Genomic DNA, 21,407 nt, shown 5'->3' on the forward strand with positions numbered 1-21,407 from the left:
ATTTATATTGATTTACATATTCAAAGAGGCATAATTCTGGGAGGAGTTGGGGCAGGCGCGTGCACAAGCGTTACTTTTCATGCTGACCGGGATTTATATAGCGGAAGAACGCAGAAGTTGGTGAATACACAGATTTATGCATCTGGATTTTTCTGTGCATAAGCACATTTCGGCTTTTGTGCTTACGTTGTGTTTTAGTGCGAATTCTACGCACGGCGTTATGCATGAGGCCCCTGCTCCTCAGCTTAAATTCCTTGGTCTGGGTTTGTGGTAGCCAGCAGTCTTGTAAAGGATTCTGGCTTGGATTTTGTTGCGGAGTTGCGGAACCTGAGTGCAGAAGGTGTTGCCTTTAATCCCAAGTGAACAATGTAAAACCGAGCTGGTGGCATGTATGTTTAGGCAGGGGACACAGCAGGGAAAAAAATCATTGAAGCTGTAGAATGATGGCAATTGCATTGAAGGGCAACTGAGGAAGGAGACTGTCTCCAATAAACTTAATATGAGGGAGCTGGAGAGAGACACTGTGTTTGTGTTTGATGTGCTTTAGGCTATGAGTACCACTGAAATGTCAGGCAAACAGTGACATAAAAAATTACACAGAATGAAATTCTCTTACTCTTTATAGTTCGTAATAGTGTGACTGGCGTAGATATTTCTAAGCAGCAGACTTGTGTACACCTTGTTTGTACACGCTTGGGCGGTAGCTTAGACTTAATCTTAAGTGTTTTTTCTTTCTTGTTACAGCTGTGCAATCTTTCCTTCCTGATTAACTTGAGCTACTTGGGACTGTAGAGTGTGGTTGGCTGTGAGCATTTCTTGTTTTAGTTGCTCTAATTTGTATTTGCTTTATTTATTTGATTAAAATTTGAAAACAAAACTTATTGTTTTATCAACATATTTTAAAACAGCACAACAATCAAAATATTAAAAATATATTTGCATCAAATACTCAACGGTGACAGCAGAAACTTTAATGAATGTTAGTAAATTTATAAAGTAAAAAACAAAATTCAATAGGAAAAGTGTTAAATTAGTTTGTAGATGAATAATCAACATGGTTTGTTGCAGCATAAATAATCAACCTTCAAGCCCCATGGACAAACTGAAACGTTCAGGATAAACACGCATACACATGAGCAAAAGTGTTTAAAGAACATGCCACTGTTGAAGGGCTTTCCCATGCCACCCAAAAACAGTTCAGCAACACCAAGCACATGGAGAATTTCACATTCTTCAAAAAGAAATTTCTTAGATAAGAAATTGTTTTGAGCATTTTAGGTTGGGTTTGCTGTAAATGTGTTAACAGTACATTGAGTTGATCTTCATTTACTACTTACTATTTAGTTTTTGCATAGCAGAGCCATCTGCTGGGGCACTTGCTCACTTGACCCAAATGCTGAAAGCAGAGAGGACACTGTTACAGAAATGAAAAAGGAAATAAATGCAAATATAATATATGTGAATATATGCACAAAGAAAATTTGAGTAGACTTAAGTATTGCATGATAATGAATATGCAGTTACATTTAATACAAATACCTTAACTTTTATACTGCTTTTCCTGATATGCAATTCTGGCCTTAAGTGATCTATCGGATACATTTTTCCTCACTCTTTTACTTTCTATTAGGGTTTGGATGCAGACAGCCTGAGAGTTGAGCCTTTGGGTGAAGACAGTGATGGAGCTATCTACTGGTATTTTTATGGAACAAGACTATACAAGGAACAGCACACCAAAGGAAAATCGGTTACACAGTGGTAAAACATTAATATATATATATATATTTTTTTTTTTATATATGTTAAAGGTTTGTAAAACTCAGGACACTTGTTGGTTATATATTTTGCCAATAATTTAAAATAAAGGGTTACTTTTACTACATATTTTTTGGCCAGTAAAATTTTTTTTTTTTTTACTATTGCATTATTTCTGTGGACTTTATTTTGCCTTGTTAAGTTAGGTTCATTGTTAATGTGTTTCAGTTACGACAAAATAATTATTTACTGCAAAGCTTCAAAAGGTTAATATTCCTAAACTTAGAGTATGCAGGATTCAGAGAGTGTTTTAATGTGATATTGTATTAATTAATTGGTGAATGTTGTTTCTGTCAATGGATGCTTAAGTGAAGAGGGTAAATTAATTGTGTGTTTGTAAAAGCGACTTGTTATAAAATGTTAGCCTGCCTCACAATTGCATTATGCAAGATGAATTTATTAGCAATGTGCCAATGGATGTTTCATGTGGTAAAGATGGAAGCATAGCTAATGATTTTAAAAAACTGTACTTTTGCTACCTATTTTTAGATTAAATTGATTACAAAGTTATCTCCTAATGTGTAGAAAGAGGAAAAAATAGAGAATAGTAAACTGGAAACCAAATCTCGTTCCAAATTTGAATCCAGTTTTGCACTCCGTTATATGTCTGTGATGCTTATTTGTTGGTTACTGAATGTGGTTAGGTAAAACTACTAAAGTGCAGCTTGACACAAGGCTTGCGTAATAAGACCAGAATACCCAGTCTGCTGGAATTAACATTTCTAATTTTAATTTGTCAAAAAGAATGAAACTTGGGGCAGTACTATTTGTTTTCTTTTTCCAAATTAGTCCAGCTGCTGGCATAAAATATGAACAAAAGTCAGTTAAACGAAGGGGAAGACCACCAAAGAAGAAGGTGATAGAAGTTGAATCTATTAGGTAAGGATTTGGGTCTTTTGTTGGTTATTAATATGAAAAGCATAACATTTATGTTATAGTAAAGCAAACTACATTATCATTTTGTCTTTTTTTTGTTACTGATTCAGAACATCACTTGTTTATATGAACTAGCGGGCCATGGATTAAGACCTTTCATCTTTTTTCATCTAATATTACTTAAGCATTATGTAGAAAGTGAATTATGGAAAATGATAACTTCAGTGCATTGCAGATAGTAAAAAGCTATAATTGATCTGTCCTTAATTTGTTGTTTTTTATTCAGAGAACTAGAAAAACGCTCTTTCACTCTTGCATCAAGAAAAGCTTGGCTAAGAATGAAAGGCACTTGATAATGCTTATTTCTTTCATTAACTGCATTATTTTTTCTTCTAGTGAAACAGGTGCTGATCACCAGTGTGAAAATTGCAGCATTAGTCATTTGGGAAATTCAGGTAAAGTTTTTTTTAGATGTTATGGATATTCTGAATATTATGGTTTACAACTTCATTTTCTTCATTTAAAGTGGGCAGCTCCCCTATTTTAGCATATGCTATTCATTATGTGAAAAATTGTGTTCTGTGAAAGTTATACAATATGTCTTTTCAATGTATGAGTAATGAATTATTTTTCATATGTTAAAAAATCAGTCTTCCTCACACGACAATCAAGGTAATGATTTTATTATAATTCAGTATTAATCTTTGAGAGAATCCTAATGTTCATGAAAAACATGGACTAAGTTGTTAAATATAAAGCATTTTTTTCAATCCAGCTATGGGTAGTACTAAAGTACACAAGATTTTCCAGAACAGGAGTCATGAATGTAAATAAGGTAGTACATATTGAATCTAATGAAATTTTAAGCACATTTTCAAATTTGAATTAACAGAGCAACAAAGAGGAGTCTGGTCCCTTGTGTGTACTACTGAACAAGAGTGGAAAAATCTAGCCGAGAGTATAAAAGAGAAACCCTCATTAAAGGACAAACAGCTGTACAAACTGCTCAGTGAAAACTTCATTTCAGAAATCGGCAACATGATTTCAAATAAGGTAAGAGTAGTTACCAAAAGTACATATACAGAAGGACATGCAAAGGGTTAACATTTGTCATTTTCTCCATATTTGTAATGTAAATATATTTCTACTTGAAGCTGTTCAGTGCTATTAAGCCAAGTTATTTAGTGCGATTAATATTCTCACTTTGTCTTGAGGAAAAAAATGCATATTTTATGGGATTACAAAAAAAGTGTGTTAGGGTGACCAGCTGGTTATTGGTCACATGAGGTCAGAGAATAATAGGGCTGGTAGTGTTGTGATCTGGATGAAACATGTTCTGTGTCACAATTGTCCAGATTGAAAATAACCCAGTAAGTGACACTTTAATCCTGTAAGAATTGTATGAGCAAGAGACCAAGTAACGTACTGCTCCAAAACCCCCCGCCCCGACATGTAGCAGAAGGACTAAAAAGGGCTACCTGTCCCAGAGTATATCTTTGGAAGACTGCCACAATACCAGTGCTCTCAGTTCCATGTGCTAGAGGTGCATGCCATCTTAAGTAGGAACACTTGAAGCCATATTTTGCCTCTAAGGGGATGGACAGCTGAGAGACTTTCCTGGAGATCACCTGGCATTTTAAGTGCAACAGAAGAGTAGCACATTTGGGGACACCACAGCATTTCATACTTCTAAGTAAAGTAGGCTAGCTCCCAACCCCTAAATAGGGTTTTAAGCCATTATGTGGTGAAGAATAAAATTGGAATTGAGTAGACAAGTGGATAAGCCCCACCTCATCTGACAGACAAGTTCCATGACACAAAGCAAAGAAGCATCAAGCATGTGTTTTTTTACATTTTCCCTGTTTAATGATTCCTCACTTTAGTTGGGAATTAGAACCTATTTATGTTTCATAAGTCTTACTGAAGAGTAGTTTTACTTCCTAGAATTAACATAATTTTTTGTATGTGCCTAGGCTGCTGTAAGGAATGAAATGAATCCAGTTTTGACAGATTAATGTAAACAGCCAGATTTTGTATTAAGTGTCTCTATAGAAAGCAGTTCTCCTGCTGTCAACTCTCTATCAAAATGTATAGTATTTCGTTACATGATCTAGATGTAAAGTTAAAGGACAAAATTTATCAGCATCTCATACTAGGTACTGTTAAGGGACTCCAATGAGTATTCCACAAATATATTCATGTACAATGCTTTAGAAATATTGTTACCTTTTGAAAGGTCTTCAACCCAGTAGAAATAACTGGAGACCTTGTATAAAGCCAGTATGCATGCAAATACTGCTGCCTTTAAACAAAAGGGTTCTGTACTCTGCAAAATGCAATAGTATTGAACATTCCTTTGAGAACTAATTGTGACATGTAAAATGAGGATCTAATGAAATAAGTATTTGTGCTATGGTTTGATTATGTATACTAAATTTGATTTATTGACTGTGCAGAAGACTTGCTATGCAGAGAGAAATTGAGTTGTATACTTGCTAATACACAGCCTAATTAATTATAAAAGCTTCTCTGTATTCTACTCAAATCTCGAATATTGCTATTTCTACATGTCAAGGGAGTAGACTTCAGTTAGGCTGTACCATATGTAAACTATAAACTCACGCTGATGATTATATTAAGTAAATGAAATTTAGCATGCTCATTTGTGTTTGAACATGTTCCATTTTCATTCAGAAAGAGCCTTTTTCCAAGTTATTTAATAATATTTTAGTAAAAAATACATTTAATAATGAACTTTAATACCACTGGATGACTTGACATCTATATATATAATCGACTAAGTCACCCAACCATGGGAAGCACGATCATGGGGTACGCACGATGGATCCCCGTCCTCCAACTCTAACCCTCCTCCCACGCCCACCCTCACTCTCGAGGCATGTGCACTGCCTGCTCATGTGCCCGCCCCCAACATCTCACCGAACACATGTTTACACACTGCTACAGTGATTCCCATCCGCAGCAAACAAGCTTCTTCTTAGATGGTCCTGCAGGAACAGGGAAAACCTTTGTCTACAAAACCCTGATTCATACCATCTGAGCTAGGGGAGACATTCCTACATCTGTAGCATCTACAGGAATACCTGCAACATTGTTACCGGGTGGACGTACTGCACATTTCATTTTTAAAATACCGTTGAAGCTGACTACTACTTCCACATGCAACATCAAACCTACCTCGCCACACGCTCAACATCTTCTGTAATCCAAATTGATAATATGAGACGAGGCGCCAATGACACATACATATGAATTCTAGGCAGTTGACAAGTTATTACATGACCTCACGGGTGACACGCAGCCATTTGGAGGGAAAACAATACTATTGGGTGGAGATTTCTGACAAATACTCCCCATCATTATGCGTGGCTCTCGAGCACTTACTGTCGCCAGTTGCATTAACCAGCAACCTTTGTGGCGCCACATGCATGTACTTACACTGACTACAAATATGAGAGCTCTTCCTCACGAACAACATTTCGCAAAATGGCTCCTCAATGTTGGAGACGGGAAAAACGGAACAACTGTAACATTACCTTCACATCGTTTTCCTTTTAACTCTGATCCTGTTCAACAAGTATATGGCGACATCGACTTCTCAACTGTCACTCCGGAACAACTCGGTATGCGAGCTATATTAAGCATCACCAAGAAAGACTCGCTACACCTTAATGAACAAGTACTGAAACTTATCCCTACCGACGAAGTAATTTTCACCAACGTTGACTCCATCGTCACAGACGATCCCGCAGATCAACTTTCATTCCCCGAAGAATTTCTTAACAGTCTTACTCCCACTGGCATGCCTCCGCATAAACTCAAAATTAAAATTGGTTCAGTGGTCATGCTTCTCAGAAACGTCATGCCAGCAAGAGGTCTCTGTAATGGCACTAGACTTACTGTTACCAGCATTCACCGCAATGTACTGGAGTGTAAAATTATCACAGCTCCTACCTTGCAAACTGTCCTTATTCCCTGGATTTCCCTGACCCCATCAGATTCAAATTTGCCTTTTACTTTTACACGCAGAAAATTTCCTGTTAGATTAGCCTTTCCAATGACAAGTAATAAGGCACAGGGCCAAACTTTCAAAAAGATATGCCTGTATCTGCCAAAACCAGTTTTCAGTCACGGACAATTGTATGTTGCTCTCTCCAGAGTTCCATCTTTTCATTCATTCACAGTCGTATTCTCAAACCCACCCCATTTGGACAACTGTGTCTTTCAAGAAGTGTTCACCCATCAATGAATAATTATGCGGCATATGCTACGCTGCGGGTCAGCTATTATGGATTATATAACATGAATAAAATGAAATTCACGGATATTTTTATAATGATAACTATTGTACAGCATTGGTCAGCATTAGATGCATGAAAACATCTTCCATTAAATGTTAGCTTTCCTTTAGTAAAATATTTCAGGTAAAACACTGATATGATGTTTATGCATTTAGAGTGTTCATGCAGAAAGTAGCCATATCTGCATTGGCTGTTAAATCATAAAAGAAAAAATAACATAGATGCATCATGTCTACCTAGGGTTGTAACTTATGACACAGCTATATGCATGATCTTAATGTACAATGGTAAAATTATATTAATAAATGAATATGTCAAGTCAATATATTTTTGCATAGTATATTTCAATGAGTACAGACACAAATCACTTTAACAAGAAAATGCAATTTACAATCTATACTAATAAAAGGCAATGCCCTCACTGACTGACTTATCACTAATTCTCCAACTTCCCGTGTAGGTAGAAGGCTGAAATTTGGCAGGCTCATTTATTACAGCTTACTTACAAAAGTTAAGCAGGTTTCATTTCGAAATTCTACACGTAACGGTCATAACTGAATCCTACTTACGTACATATATACGGCCATAGCCTGCAGCTCGGTTGCCGTGTGAGGCGGAGTTGCGTCACCCATCACCACGCCTCCCACGTAGTTGGCTGCCTGCCTATATTGCGTCCCCCTTACCCACGCCTCTCACGTAATTAGGTGCCTGCCCATATAAGGCCATCCATCACCAGCAATCCAATAGACTTGCTGCCTCTATGAGGCGTTTGTCATGCCTAAGCCAAATACGATTTTCGCGAGATACGAGTTTAGTGAGAAGGCGCAAGGTATAAACGAGATTTTTGATCACTTTGTAACGGTGTTAAAATTGCTGGTGAAGGACTGTGCTTATGCAAACGAAGATGAGATGGCCAGGGATAGAGTAGTGTTTGGCACAAACTCAGTGAAAGTGCGAGAGAAACTTAAGTGCCGGTTTGAGCTAACATTAAATAAAGCTGTGGACATCGCAAGATCGCACGAGATAGCACAACCACAGCTGAGAACCTTCGATGCATGTACTCAGAGCGGCTCACGTGAACTGACTGTGAATGCAGTACGCACACAAAAAGCAAGAGCTCCAAAGAGCGCTGAGCAAAAACGCATTACACAATTGAGAAGGCAGCAAAAGAATATGAAGCGTGTGACGCATACAAGCATATTCATAAGTGCAGGTACTGCGGAAACAAAGCGCATGGTGGAAAAAGTCAATGTCCAGCTAAAGGAAGACAGTGTAAAAAATGTGGTAAATTGAACCACTTCGCTAAAGTTTGCAGGACTGGGAAAGGTAAACCCGTTTGTGATATCTCAGATAAAGAGGAAGACGAGCTGTTTATTGATGCAGTAAGCAAGGAACAACCCTCTGAATCTGAACAAGCCTTTGTAGACATATCAATAGGAAAGCAAGGTGTAAAGCTTAAGTTTAAATTAAGTTCATAGACACGCTGCTGCTAAGTATTTGCAGGCAAATCCACAAGTTAATACCGGGAATGCCTGTTAAACATCTTAGATTCACGAGTAATGATTTGGATAGTGAACATTTCGATGAATGAAACCTGTTATCTTTACAACGGTTGACAAACACGGAATATAACTTGAACACAACACATCCTCCAAATACGAACCTGATTGAAAGAAATAATGATAATCAAATCCTTGATGACAGCAACACTCATATAGTCACAAAACAATTACATTGACAATCATGTTACGTTATTTTTAAAATGTTTCCTTTTCTTTTTCATAACTTCTTTAACACACTACTTCTCCGCTGCGAAGCGCGGGTATTTTGCTAGTTATATGATAAATTAGTTTACACACTAAATTCAGATTGGGTTGATCATACAGTAAAACAGTTAGTGATCCTAAAAATAGTAGTCCCTTACTACTGTGGTTGAGTTATGGCCAGTTAACCATGGAGAAGAGGTAAACAAACTCAAATCAGCAGATTTCCTGAACAACATAAACCTTTGGGTTGCTCTGATTAATTGGCTGTAATAAATAGAAAATCATAGATAGAGTCAGAAACCACCACAGTTCTGGGGCCTCATACATAACACAGTGTGTAGAATTCACAGTAAAACATGGGGTAAGGACAAAAGCAGAAATGTGCGTATGCACAAAAAAATCCAGATGCATAAATCTGTGCGTGCGCCAACTTCCATGATCTTCCGCTCTATAAATCCCGGTCAGCATGCAAAGTTATGCACTTGCATGCGCCCGCATCCACTCCCCAACTCCTCCCAGAATTATGCCTCTATGAATATGCAAATCATTATAAATAGCCCTTAAGCTCAGCGTACTGTGAAAAGACAATTGCAAATACATATGGGAAAATAAAAGAATTTCAGCGAATACCAAGTGGAGGCAAGGAAAAACGTACTATTTGTTGGTTTAAACAGTGATATAAACAACAAAAGGAAGTTGATCGAGTGACCTAGAGTGTCGGAGACACTCGAAAGCTCAAGTTCAAAAAGTTGCAAAAATAATTGATCAGTCTTGAGGACTCAAACAGCATCTCCATAATATATAAAAACATTTTACAGTCCCTCCCTTTCAAAGATCCAAGAATGCAGTGGAAAAATTATCTCTCACTCAACATCTCAGAAAAGGAATGGAAGGTAGCAGTGCACAGAATTCACTCAAGCTTCATATGCGCAAAGCATATAATTATTCAACTTAAAATTTATATCTCAAGCACATCTGTCTCGTTTTAAAATTGTCCAAAATGTTTCCAGGGCAACATCCAACCTGCAAACATTGCAATCATGTTCCAGCCTCATTGGGCCATATGTTTTGGGCCTGCACCAAATGAACATCATTCTGGACCAATATCTTTAAATGCCTTGCAGAGAGCCTTGGTGTCACTGTCCCTCCTAAACCATTAACAGCTGCATTTGGTGTACTTCCAGATGGGCTTAAAGTGGAGAAGGTAACTGTAATTACCTTTACTTCACTATTGGCACGTAGACTTCTGTTGCTCAACTGAAAGAATCCTAACTCTCCTATTTTATGTCAGTGGGTAACTGACGTTATATACGAATTGAAATTGGGGGGGAAAAAAATCTAATTCTCACTTAGAGGATCTGTACAAAACTTGGCAGGATCTAATAAATACCATTTTAGAATAAACATTTTAATTGAGGAAGCAGATTCCCTCCCCTATTGTTTATTTTTATCCATTTATTAATTTATCTATTTACTTATTTTTACTAGTTTAAAGTTTTACTCTGCTGGCCTAGCTCTCTTTCTCATGGGTGGGGGTTGATTTGTTTTGAACCTAGTTTTGTAAAACTTGACTTGTTTGTATGGAAAGTTATTTAATTTTAATAAAATCAATAAAATGCAAAAAAAAAAAAAAATACTTAAGTGATTTTGATAAATATGCATCTAATGTGGATGATAGAGATTTCATCCAAAATATACTGTATTTGCATCTATTCCTAATGTGAACACTCATACAGTTATAATGGCTGGAGACTTTAATTGTGTGTTAGTTTGTAATAAATAGCATTTTAGAATAAGCTTCCTTTAGACCTGCTTCAAAGATTTGCTTAGTTGGCTGGCTCTCCTCTTTCTTTTGGGTGGGGGTTGAATTTTGTTTTTATTAAGTTCGATTTGATTGTATGGATTGTTCTTTGCTTTTAATTAACATTAATAAAGTAAAAAAGAGAACCTTTTAACGTTTATGCAAAATTTACTCTTAACAAATTTCCAACTTTATCCCAGAGTTTTTGTTGAACTTATTTTAAAATAACTTCCTAGATCCATTGTACTAATTCCTTTCATTAATTAAAAACTTTAGTCATGTCATCTCCCTTTGCTTAAATTGAAAACAACTTTCATCCTTCCCCATAACGTATACCTTGCTGCCGTGGAATCAGCATAGTTGCTATCCTCTGGACTTTTTCCAGGATAGCTTTGTGTTTTTTGTAGCCCAGAGAGCAAAACTGAATGACTTCTCCAGTTGAGGCCTCACCAGCACATTATAAATTTTAAGCATATCCTCATTTGACTTGTTTTCTAAATGTTGTTAGCTTATATAACATTCTGTTAGCCTCAAACCAAATCAAATCAGAGTCATGCTGACCTTGCTTTATTTGAAATCTTGAAATGTGTATACATCTGACACTTTGATTTAATGTGCTGTGTTTTGACTGTTTTGTATACAGCAATCAAGTTTTTTAATGGTGCGTAGAATAGTCAAAATTCATATAGTATTTTATCAACAATTATTAAAGGCATACTATTGAATTAAGATATTACTGAGTTTGTTAGTGATCAGTTGCTCCCAAAGTTAGATGTTAATCCAAGATCATTGTGTGCATTGCAATGAAATGAAAAAGTAGCACCGTGATGACTTTGCATTAAGAAATTGTAGTGCTAGATAATGTTTACAACAATAAAGTATGTTAGTTTTGCATATTTTTGAGGGTATAGTGCAGAGTGCATATTTTTTTTCTTTTTTTCAATTGACCACCCACTTAAATTGCAGCTGTTTTTAAATGCCTACTGCTATCATTAATGGAAAATATAGCTATAGTACTTTGAAATAATGAATTATTTCAGATGTTCAGAAAATTGAATTGTCATCTAAGAAATGGTTTGTGGTTAAACCTAGAAGCACTAGATGCTTTCATAGCTACTTAATCCAACAAAGCTGTTCCTGGTATATGCCATTAAAAAATGATTTTGAAGATTATCAATTAGAGCCAAATACGGTTCATGAAACACTTTTTTTTTTTTTTTTTTAAGCTCTAACACAAATGTAAAAGTGGGTCTAATGCTTCAGAGTTTACCCTGTTTTAACAGGAGAAGCAACATGAAGAAAATAAACTTGAAATGGTACCCAGAAGAAGCTCTGATCGATTGACCATAAAACGTATTATGCAGGAGGAAGAGGTAGGCAGTTGCAATTCCTGGTATAATATGGATGAAACTTTATGGTACCATTTTTTGTTTCTAAACTTTGGAGACAAAACTAAAACATTGGTCTTCTTGACCCATTGCTGGGCCTTACAGTGAAGAATCACTGTTTGTACAATATGCTGAGTTAATATTCTCAATACTAGACAATTAAGATTACTGTATTTAATGTGTTTTACATTTTAAGGTTTTTATTGGTTAAACAATATTACATATACTGTGTGTATTGAAACCTGAAAGTACCGAGTCACTTGTATTTCATGAAAACATAACTCTCAAGGTAATGCTGCCAAATACATTGTAGAAACTAAGCTCATTGTCTACTTTCTCACACACATACAGTATGTTGGTGCATACATAAAACAAAATATTCTGCTTTGTCCTGCTGCTGTTTTAATGAGTGAGTTGGAGTTGAGAAGAAACTGGAATGAACAGACTGTTGCCATTTCTTACTATACGTTTTGTGGAAAGCAATCTGTGCAAATAGTACATACCTGCAGAAGCCAGCGAAAATTACAAGCAGTATTCTCTTCTAGTTTGCTCTACTTATGTAGTGATATGTAGAAATAACTTTAAAAGTTGTTGTGTTTGGTCATGTTTTAATTAGCACAAGATTAAAAAAAGCCTAGTTAAAAGAAAAACAATTATTACATCATAGGACTAATGAATATTGATATAGGTGCTAAAATTATATTTTATTTTTGTTTAGTTCTATTGCTATTGCATTGTTTGCAGTTGTAAAAGACATTGCATAAAATAAAGTTTAATATTTATTAATAATTCTTACATTCCAGTTGTGACCTGCTGCATATATTAAGTTACTATAGTGCATCACCAGCAGACTGTGTATTTTTACAGATGAACCTTCTTGTCACCTTGTCTTACTGATTTGGCATCAGCTTTAACATAGTGGCAAAGTATGAGGTGTGTTCTCATTGCAGCTTTGGTGGTATAAACAAATTTGATTACTTCACCACTCAAGCAGAAATGTCTGCAAACTCCTTGTGACAAGAAAGCTGTGTGGTAATTTTCTTTAGAAAGAAATGCAGTGGAACTGTTTGTCTTGGCTCCCTGCAGTGGCTCTTACCTTTTTCAAGGAATTAACTAACTATTATATACCCCTTGCTGATTCTGCGAACCTCTCCTTGGCAAATGTGTGTCTGTCCAAGTATTCACTGTGTGCAATACCCTGCCTTCTCAGTTGTTCATCCTGTTTGGCTGAAATTCTAGGCATTTGGATAACAAAACAGCCTTCTCTGCCACTGTTTCAAACTATTTCCTCCTCCATCCTTCTCTGCATGGCACATTATTGACTCAGTTAATGACTTGGTTTCTTTTTCATTTATATTCTCTTATAGTATAAGTAGAACTATCCCCTTATTCACAGTGTTTTAATATGAATATGTTGTACTAGTGCTCTGTTACTATGTTCATCAGAGTAAACATCTGCATACCTGCAAAAATCCTGGTTTACCTTTGTGATCGGACTGAAGTTTTACAGCAGGGTACTAAATTTAGGAGGCGCTGCAAGTTGGTCTTTATTCATATGATCAAGATTTCTTGGTCTCAGTGCAGATGAAACTCTGAGAAATTGGCTTTTTGAAAAGTAAATAAGTTATCAATATTTAATCAATACATGCAGACGGAAAAGGTCTCTGAAGCAGTTATGTCTCTGTTTTACAAAAATCATTGTGGAAAGGGCTGTGACTCGAACAAAGTCCAGTCATATGCATAGTGCCTGATTTAATTCAGGCAGAGCTTCTTGAAGCTGCTATAGTGTCAGCAGAGTGGGTAGACATTACTGTGTTGGATGCTCTGTCTTTCAGATGACAAGAGCTACTCAATACAACAGAAGGATTGAGGAAAAAGAACCTTGGCTCAGTTATTTCAAACCAGAAAATAAAAAGATGAAGGCAGTATTTCTATTGTAGAATGGATTGTTTCAGCCTGTACAAAGTATTTCATATACAGTATCTTTAAGAGAGAAGCTAGGGGTGTTTTCCCTTGTTTACATCTTTTAGGTTGTAGCATATGAATTTATAATGCAGTACATTTGTTTTCCCATTGCATGTACATTTTCAAATCATTCTTTAATGGTTGCCTGTTTTTGTTTGGGACACTTAAATTATCCCTAAGAATTATTAGGAACAACTGATAAAATCAGATGATTTCAGAAGCCAAATGATGTGGTAGATTACAAGTAAAAAGTCAGACCTAGGGAGACAGACAAACAAATTAAATACTACAAAAGGGCAAGGCAAAGACGAGGGTAAAAAAACAGAACTGAATTCAGAGCCAAAAATAAGCATTATGTTAGGGCTCACTTGGAAAAGAAACAAACTATCACTAAGGATTGAGTTGTTTGGGATATCCACTGAGGAATATTGAAACTGCTGCACCCTTCTTCTGTAGGTACTGCTTGCCTGAAATGCTACTGTTTGCTTTTTCACATGACTATATGCCCAACTAAACTGAACATTGTACCTTGTATACAATACCTGTGTTGAGTTCAGTGTAAAGGGAAAAAATTACTGTCAATGCCCCAATAGGGGGTATCACTTTACAACACAGATCCATTTGCAATGCTAATAGGATTGTTTACTTATGTACTTGCCTGTTGTTTTACTTTGGGGAAACTATCCACAAAGTTAACGCACACTTGTTAAACCTAATTCTCACATACTTGTATATGCTTTTTTTTTTCTTTTGAAAAAACTAAAATATTTTATACTGTTTTGGAAATTGTACATTTGCATCGCAGAAAGTGTTAATTTACAGCAAATTATGACTATGTCATAAAACATTTTGGATTTTTTAAATAAGTATCCATTTTACTGTGTATGACTTGTATTCAGTTTGGTTTTCATTTTGTCTGTTTTTTATTCAGAAGGGGTGCATTTGGATACATTGCAGGTAGACTTAATCCCCAGGCCCATATTCCACTTATTACAGTCATTGTGGTATATTATTTTCCACTTATTATAGTCATTGATGTCCGTCCCCCATCTTATTTCTTCAGTGGTATTAACTAAGCCTCATGTCCTTGATGAGGTTAAAAAAACTCTTTTTTGCTTTATTCACACAATATTTATTTGCATTCTCTGTATCTGATTTAACATGCATGTGTATGTTTGTTATATCAACATTTGATTTTGGTTGAAGATTTGTGGGGGTACTTACTATTACATTTATTTGTGTTAATGTGTTTGAGATTTGAATTGAGCATGAAGTATAATGTGGGTTGTAGTTACACAGAAATTACAAACCTCTTTTGTATCATAGTTTTAGTTATTACCTTTGTTGCATGGTTCTCTACTATAACTATTTTTTTCGTGTGTCTGTTTATATACTGGGTAGTAGGAGCAGTAGTATTCCTACAAAGCTCTCATCAGACACTTGCCAAGCTATAGATAAGACCTTTTTAAAAAACAGCTCGGCTATCAGAATCTTCATAACAGCACAAGTCCAGCTGGCAATATTGCCTTTACTAATGGAATTATTTACTTCAGTCATTTCTATTAAAGTAAACATAATAACACATTGGTAAAACTTTCCTCGGACCACCAATTCATCTACTTTGTGTCCAGCAGAGAGCGATTCCCTAAACGAATGGACCAGATTTACTGTTGGAGAGTGCATTGTATAAAGGGTAGCTCTGCTTACAGAACTGCCATCAAAGCAGCAATGTATACAAAATAACACCCACAACAGAAACAGATCACAGCATAATAGTAATTTTATACTTTGCAAGTCTTAAACAAAATCATTAAGTGTACAATCCATAAATCGTGCCCTGTATTCTCTCTCTCATAACCAACACCCCTGCCATATCCTGGGATGAGGTGTTCTCAGTGTTCCAGCTATTACCTTCTAAAGGTGTTGTCAGAAGATGGAATGTTAAGAAATGCAACAATTTAATAGTCCAGTCTTTCAACTGGTCAGTTGTTAAGGTGTTTTACAATGTTCAGCATCCAAGTTTTTGAGTACCAAATTTTGTTTTTTTTTTGTTACTTTTAAGATATTTTTGGAACAATAAATTGATCAGTTTGTAACTATGAGCCTCTTATCCCTTTCTAAAAATACATCCGGAAATGAAGAGCCTTTCAGCATTTCTATTGGCAGAGCCCAAGAAATGCATTTTTCATAGATCGATATAGCATAATGGTGAAAGCAAAACACAAGACTATATAATATATAGCATACAAGAACAATAAACAAGCAGTATAACATAATAGGAAGAAGAAATAAAATATAGCATATGAAATATTTTCTTAAGCATTTCATGTGTATGAATGCAAAGCTTATTAAATACAAAGACCACAGTGATTTTGAATATTGAATTAACTTATCACCAGTAGCAAATATGCAGTTTAAAAGTAACAAATAGGTTCAATTAAGTCAAGTTATCCTAGTCCTGCTGAATTATAAATAAATGTATTAAGTTACCTATATTTTAAAATAACACATGTAAGTGGGGGTAAAGTGAATTGCAACTTTTTACTAATGCATTGAGAAAGATGTGACTGAACCATTAATAAAAGACTCTAAACAACCTAGGACTACCTTGATTATTTCATGGAAATGTGTTTTGCAAGATTAGCCATTTGAAAAATGTTTGAAAAATTTAGATTTTTAGCTATTAGTTTCTGGTCAGGCTAAGGAAGGAACGGTTGAGCCTGATATTGCCACATGCCTCCTGGACGCAGTGAAATGGAGGATGTAGTACTTGTCATGCAAACTCTACACTCTGTGTAATTTTGACAAACAATAAAAATACCATTGGTATCTGAGGCTTTGCTGCTTCATTTATGGCTGTATTTTGTTATGTCGTAGATATAATATTTTAAAAGAAGAAAGATACTTTAAAATGATCTGCTTTCAGCACACAGTGCTTTATATTGTAGTCATATACAATATAACAGTTATTAATGTAATAGGATTACATAATATCCATCCATCCATTTTCTAACCCTCTGAATCCGAATACAGGGTCACGGGGGTCCCCTGGAGCCAATCCCAGCCAACACAGGGCACAAGGCAGGAACCAATCCTGGGCAGGGTGCCAACCCACCACAGGACACACACCAAGCACACACTAGGGCCAATTTAGAATCGCCAATCCACCTAACCTGCATGTCTTTGGATTGTGGGAGGAAACCCACGCAGACACGGGGAGAACATGCAAACTCCACGCAGGGAGGACCCAGGAAGCGAACCCAGGTCTCCTAACTGCGAGGCAGCAGCGCTACCACTGCGCCACCCAGGATTACATAATACCAATATTAAATTCAAGAAAGCAGAAATTGGATCATTCATTGGCCTGATAAATACAAGTTACCATTTTGCCCAATTCCAATTTGAAGGATTCATCTGCAAAATTTGATAACTATTGTAGTTAATATCCAATACGGATATATTCCATATTTAAGAGTGAATTATGCATTGCAAAATATTAATGCTTTGGTGTAACTAAAAAGCACCACAAACCTGATATAATTTTCAATTTATTCAACAGTAATCTAATAGTGATTAGATAGATAGATAGTATCTATCTATCTATCTAATCACTATTAAAACATATCAAATATAATTTTCAATTTATTCAACAGTAATCACCGTAAAAACATATGAAACACTTATGCAGGAGTAATAAAAAACAAAAAACTTGACAGTTAATATATATTTGTAAAAAACCTATACAGTATCCCCAAATTTTCAAAGAAAGTATATTGTTTAAGTCAAAAGGTTCCATAAATAGACTTGTGTGTTCTCTCATATTTTACTCTTCCTTCCTTCACTTATTGTGGAAGAAATTTGCTATAGATTTCCTCTTCATGTTAGTACAAATGAATTGGCAAAGGTATAATTTTGTGTCTGAAAAAGAAGATGAATATATAATTAACCATAGATACAGCTAATTTACAGTAATTTATGAAATTTTGCTAGGTTTAACTTTCCAGTTACACTACCTGACTAGCTAAAGTTGGCTAGTCTGTAGCTACTGTTCAGAAGAACTGTGCAGTATTTCCTGCAGCAGCACTGTGAAATCAGTACTGGGTGAGAGCACAAGGGCAGAGGAAATCTGCATTTTTGAAATGTAACAGGAAACAGTGGCCAGTGCCTCAAAAGTTTGGCCTTAGTCAGTTTAAAATATGTGACAAAGTATTTTTTTATGGTGGCTACATCCACCCTTTGCCACCCCTTGGAGGCTCCATTGCACAATAAAACAGGCCTACAATCAAAACTGTACATAACCAGTTGCTCATGAGGGTTATGTTTGTTTATTTAAAAAAAAAAAGTTGGGTTTTATCATATGATCAGGGTAATGTCTAATGTCTCTTTCTCCAGGAGGTATCAAGAGACTACTTTTAGTATCTCTGTTTTAATTCTCTCTTAATGTTTGTTTTTAATATTTTGCTTTTAGTCCTGCATGTTGTAACTGTACAGCGCTTCGGTCAGTTGTAATGCTGTGTTTTTAAGCGCTCAACAAATAAATATGGTATGGTACTTGTTGGCAGGCTTTAGATGCCTATCTCCAAATTTAAAGCAATTGGAGTGGTAGACAACATGGTGGGAATGTCAGATGGTATTACTTTCTATGGTTCATTTTCCTTTTGAGAATGTTTAGTTCGGCAGAGTCCGAAGATGCTCCAAGTGACATTTCCGTTCCTCTGTATCCCTAGCATCAATACTGTTAGAGGTCTTATTTTGAGAAGACATCATTATTAAATTTATTATTAAGTTTATGGCCAGCCTTTTTACAGAAGCTCAGTTTTTCACCTGTTTTTTTCCCTCTTCTCCGAGCTTATTCAAAAGTTAGTAGTCCTATTTAAAATTAGAATTGATTTGCCTTCATGTCACTGATAGTAGCCACTTGAAATTGGATGAATGGATTTTTAATTTACTGGTGAACTGCAGTGCATGCAATCCCAGGCACTGGGTTGTCCTGACTGCACTTCAAATGACTGCGAACTTGGGCGGAGTTGCAAAGAGGACCCAAAGGCTGCCTTATATTTGCAACACTTGAAACCATCAGAAACATTGAGAAAATGAAGTGGGGTATATTAAATACTCCCGTTATCGACTACTTCCACTACAATCACAGGTGCCTAAGCAGCTCAGTTATATATTTTCTGCAGAAGCTGTTTGTCTGCTGAAGGAATGGGCGACATGCTGGCCTGACAGTAAAAGCAAGGCGAACAGGTTTTAGAACTGACATCTAGACATCTATTGTAATGGGAAATTTTTGATCTCTGCCAAATAAGATGAACTGTCTGTGCTTATAGTGGGTCATGGAGCATACAAGTACAGTGGCATCTTTTGCTTTACGGAGAGCTGGCTTAAACCTGATTTACCTGAGGCTGGTTTAATGCTGGATGGATTTCATCTTATTCAAGGAGACAGAGACCCAGTGCGGTGTGGAAAAAAGACAGGATGGGGATTGGTCGTTTACGTGAAGGAGGACTTTTGTACAAGAGAGCATATTACAGTCAAAACTACAGTTTGTAATTAAGACATACTCACAGAGACAGTGTGTTGCTTTCCAAACAAGCAGCCCTGGATTACTGAGGAGCTAAAAGGTCTCCTGAATGAGAAAGGCAGTATTCAAATCTGGTGACAAAGAGGCTCTGAAGGGTGTACAGTGCGTGCTAAGGAAAAAGACAATTGAAGGCAAGGAAGCTTGCAAAGCTAAAATAGAAAACAAAATAGCTCAGAATAACATGAAGGATGTCTGGAATGGACTGGGTATTAATTACAGGACTCCAGTGATCCAGGGCCCAGGTGCTGGAAGGAAGTGTAGGTAAAACCAGTGCCTTGAACCAGTTTTTTTAACAGGTTTTCCCTCTGACTGACACCTTTTTCCAGTGATCAGTCTCCCCACACCATCCCTTCTACATCAACAACTCCTGCCACATCAGCTGGAATGGTCAGTGACAAGTCCACCTGTGGCCATCAGTGCGGACTGTCCATAACTGGAGACCAAATAAGGAGACAACTGAGATACAGTTAAAATTCTTGTGAACTGTAGATGTGACATCTTCCACTTAGATGTTATAGATTGCATCGAGTAAGTAAAGCTGGGAAGAAATATTTTTGTGTGTTTTCATTTAAGGCTATAAAGCAAAAAAATGGGAATATTTCAAAGGGGATGATTCTTTTCTATACCCACTGAATGTAGGTGTATGAGCTTATGATGTCCTGGATAATGGATTATCTGTCACGCAGACTGCAGTTTGTGAGAAAAAAAATTCAAGGTTCAGCTAATCTACTTTTGCTTTTTTTTTCTTTGTTTCTTCGCATTGATTTTTTGAAGAAGATGGTTGTATTTGCTATATTATTTGTTTAATTGAGCCATTGTAATGTGATTTTTATTTAAAACATTCAAAAACTGCTTTACACAAATTGTGAATCACCTGCCTTTCTGGTCCTACTTTCCTAAAGAATATGCAACCATCTATGTTGTACTGTTTTGTCATATAGAGTTCTAGGTGACCATATTCTCCCTTTTGTTGTGTACAATCTCGGGCAATTATAGTGAAACAACAGGCAGAAGAGAATTACACTTTTTAACATTTCATTTAGATTTTTAAAAACAAACAACTTTTCATACAAGCAAGTCAGATTTTACAAAACCTGGTTCAAATCAAGTCAACCTCCACCCTTGGAACAAGAGAGCTAGGCCAACATAGTGAAACTTTAATAATAGAAAAGATAAGTAAGTAAATAAATAGAAAAAAAACGGGAAGAAAATGTGCTTCCTCAATTTAAATTCTTATTTTGAAATATTATTAATTAGATCCTGCCAGATTTTTAAAAAAGTTTTGCACAGATCCTGTAAGTGAGTATTTAAGTTGTTTTTCCAGTTTCAAATAGTATATAACATCGGTTACCCAATGACTGAAAGGAGGCAAGTTAGGATTCTTCCAGTTGAGCAAGATATGTCTATGTGCCAGTAGTGTAGTAAAGGCAATTACAGTTTGTTTGTCCTTCACTATAAGCCCATCTGGAGGTACACCAAACACAGCTGTTAGTGGATTAGGAAAGATTGTGACACCAAGGCTGTCTGAAAGGCATTTTAAAGATTTTGGTCCAAAATCATATTAATGTGATGCATGCCTAGCACAAATGACTCAAAGAGGCTGGAACTTGATTGCAATGTTTGCAGGTTGGATGTTGCCCTGGAAACATTTTGGGCAATTTTAAACGAGACAGATGTGCTCAATAGATGATTTTAAGTTGAATAATTATATGCTTTGCAAATATGGAGCTTGAGTGAATTATGTGCATTGCTACTTTCCATTCCTTTCCTGAAATGTTCTATGAGAGATCTTTTTCCCAATGTACTCTGGAGTCTTTGAAAGGGAGGGACTTTAAAATATTTTGATATGTTAGAGAAATGCTGTCTGAGTCCTCAAGATTGATCAATATG

The 21,407-nt window shown here is 36.1% G+C and overlaps 1 protein-coding gene across 2 annotated transcripts in view; it reads left to right on the top strand.

Moving 5' to 3' along the window:
- The window catches only part of LOC120539622 (cat eye syndrome critical region protein 2 homolog), a 219,492-nt gene that overhangs the window by 118,480 nt on the left and 79,605 nt on the right, over positions 1 to 21,407 (top strand). For both annotated transcript variants that reach the window (XM_039769902.1, XM_039769903.1), the window contains exons 4-8: positions 1,631 to 1,758; positions 2,605 to 2,694; positions 3,088 to 3,146; positions 3,584 to 3,744; positions 11,864 to 11,953. In XM_039769902.1, coding sequence (XP_039625836.1) covers positions 1,631 to 1,758; positions 2,605 to 2,694; positions 3,088 to 3,146; positions 3,584 to 3,744; positions 11,864 to 11,953 — 528 coding nt within the window. The remainder of the gene's footprint in view (positions 1 to 1,630; positions 1,759 to 2,604; positions 2,695 to 3,087; positions 3,147 to 3,583; positions 3,745 to 11,863; positions 11,954 to 21,407) is intronic.

The sequence above is a fragment of the Polypterus senegalus genome, chromosome 11 (genome assembly GCF_016835505.1).
Source record: "Polypterus senegalus isolate Bchr_013 chromosome 11, ASM1683550v1, whole genome shotgun sequence".
Lineage (NCBI taxonomy): Eukaryota > Metazoa > Chordata > Cladistia > Polypteriformes > Polypteridae > Polypterus > Polypterus senegalus.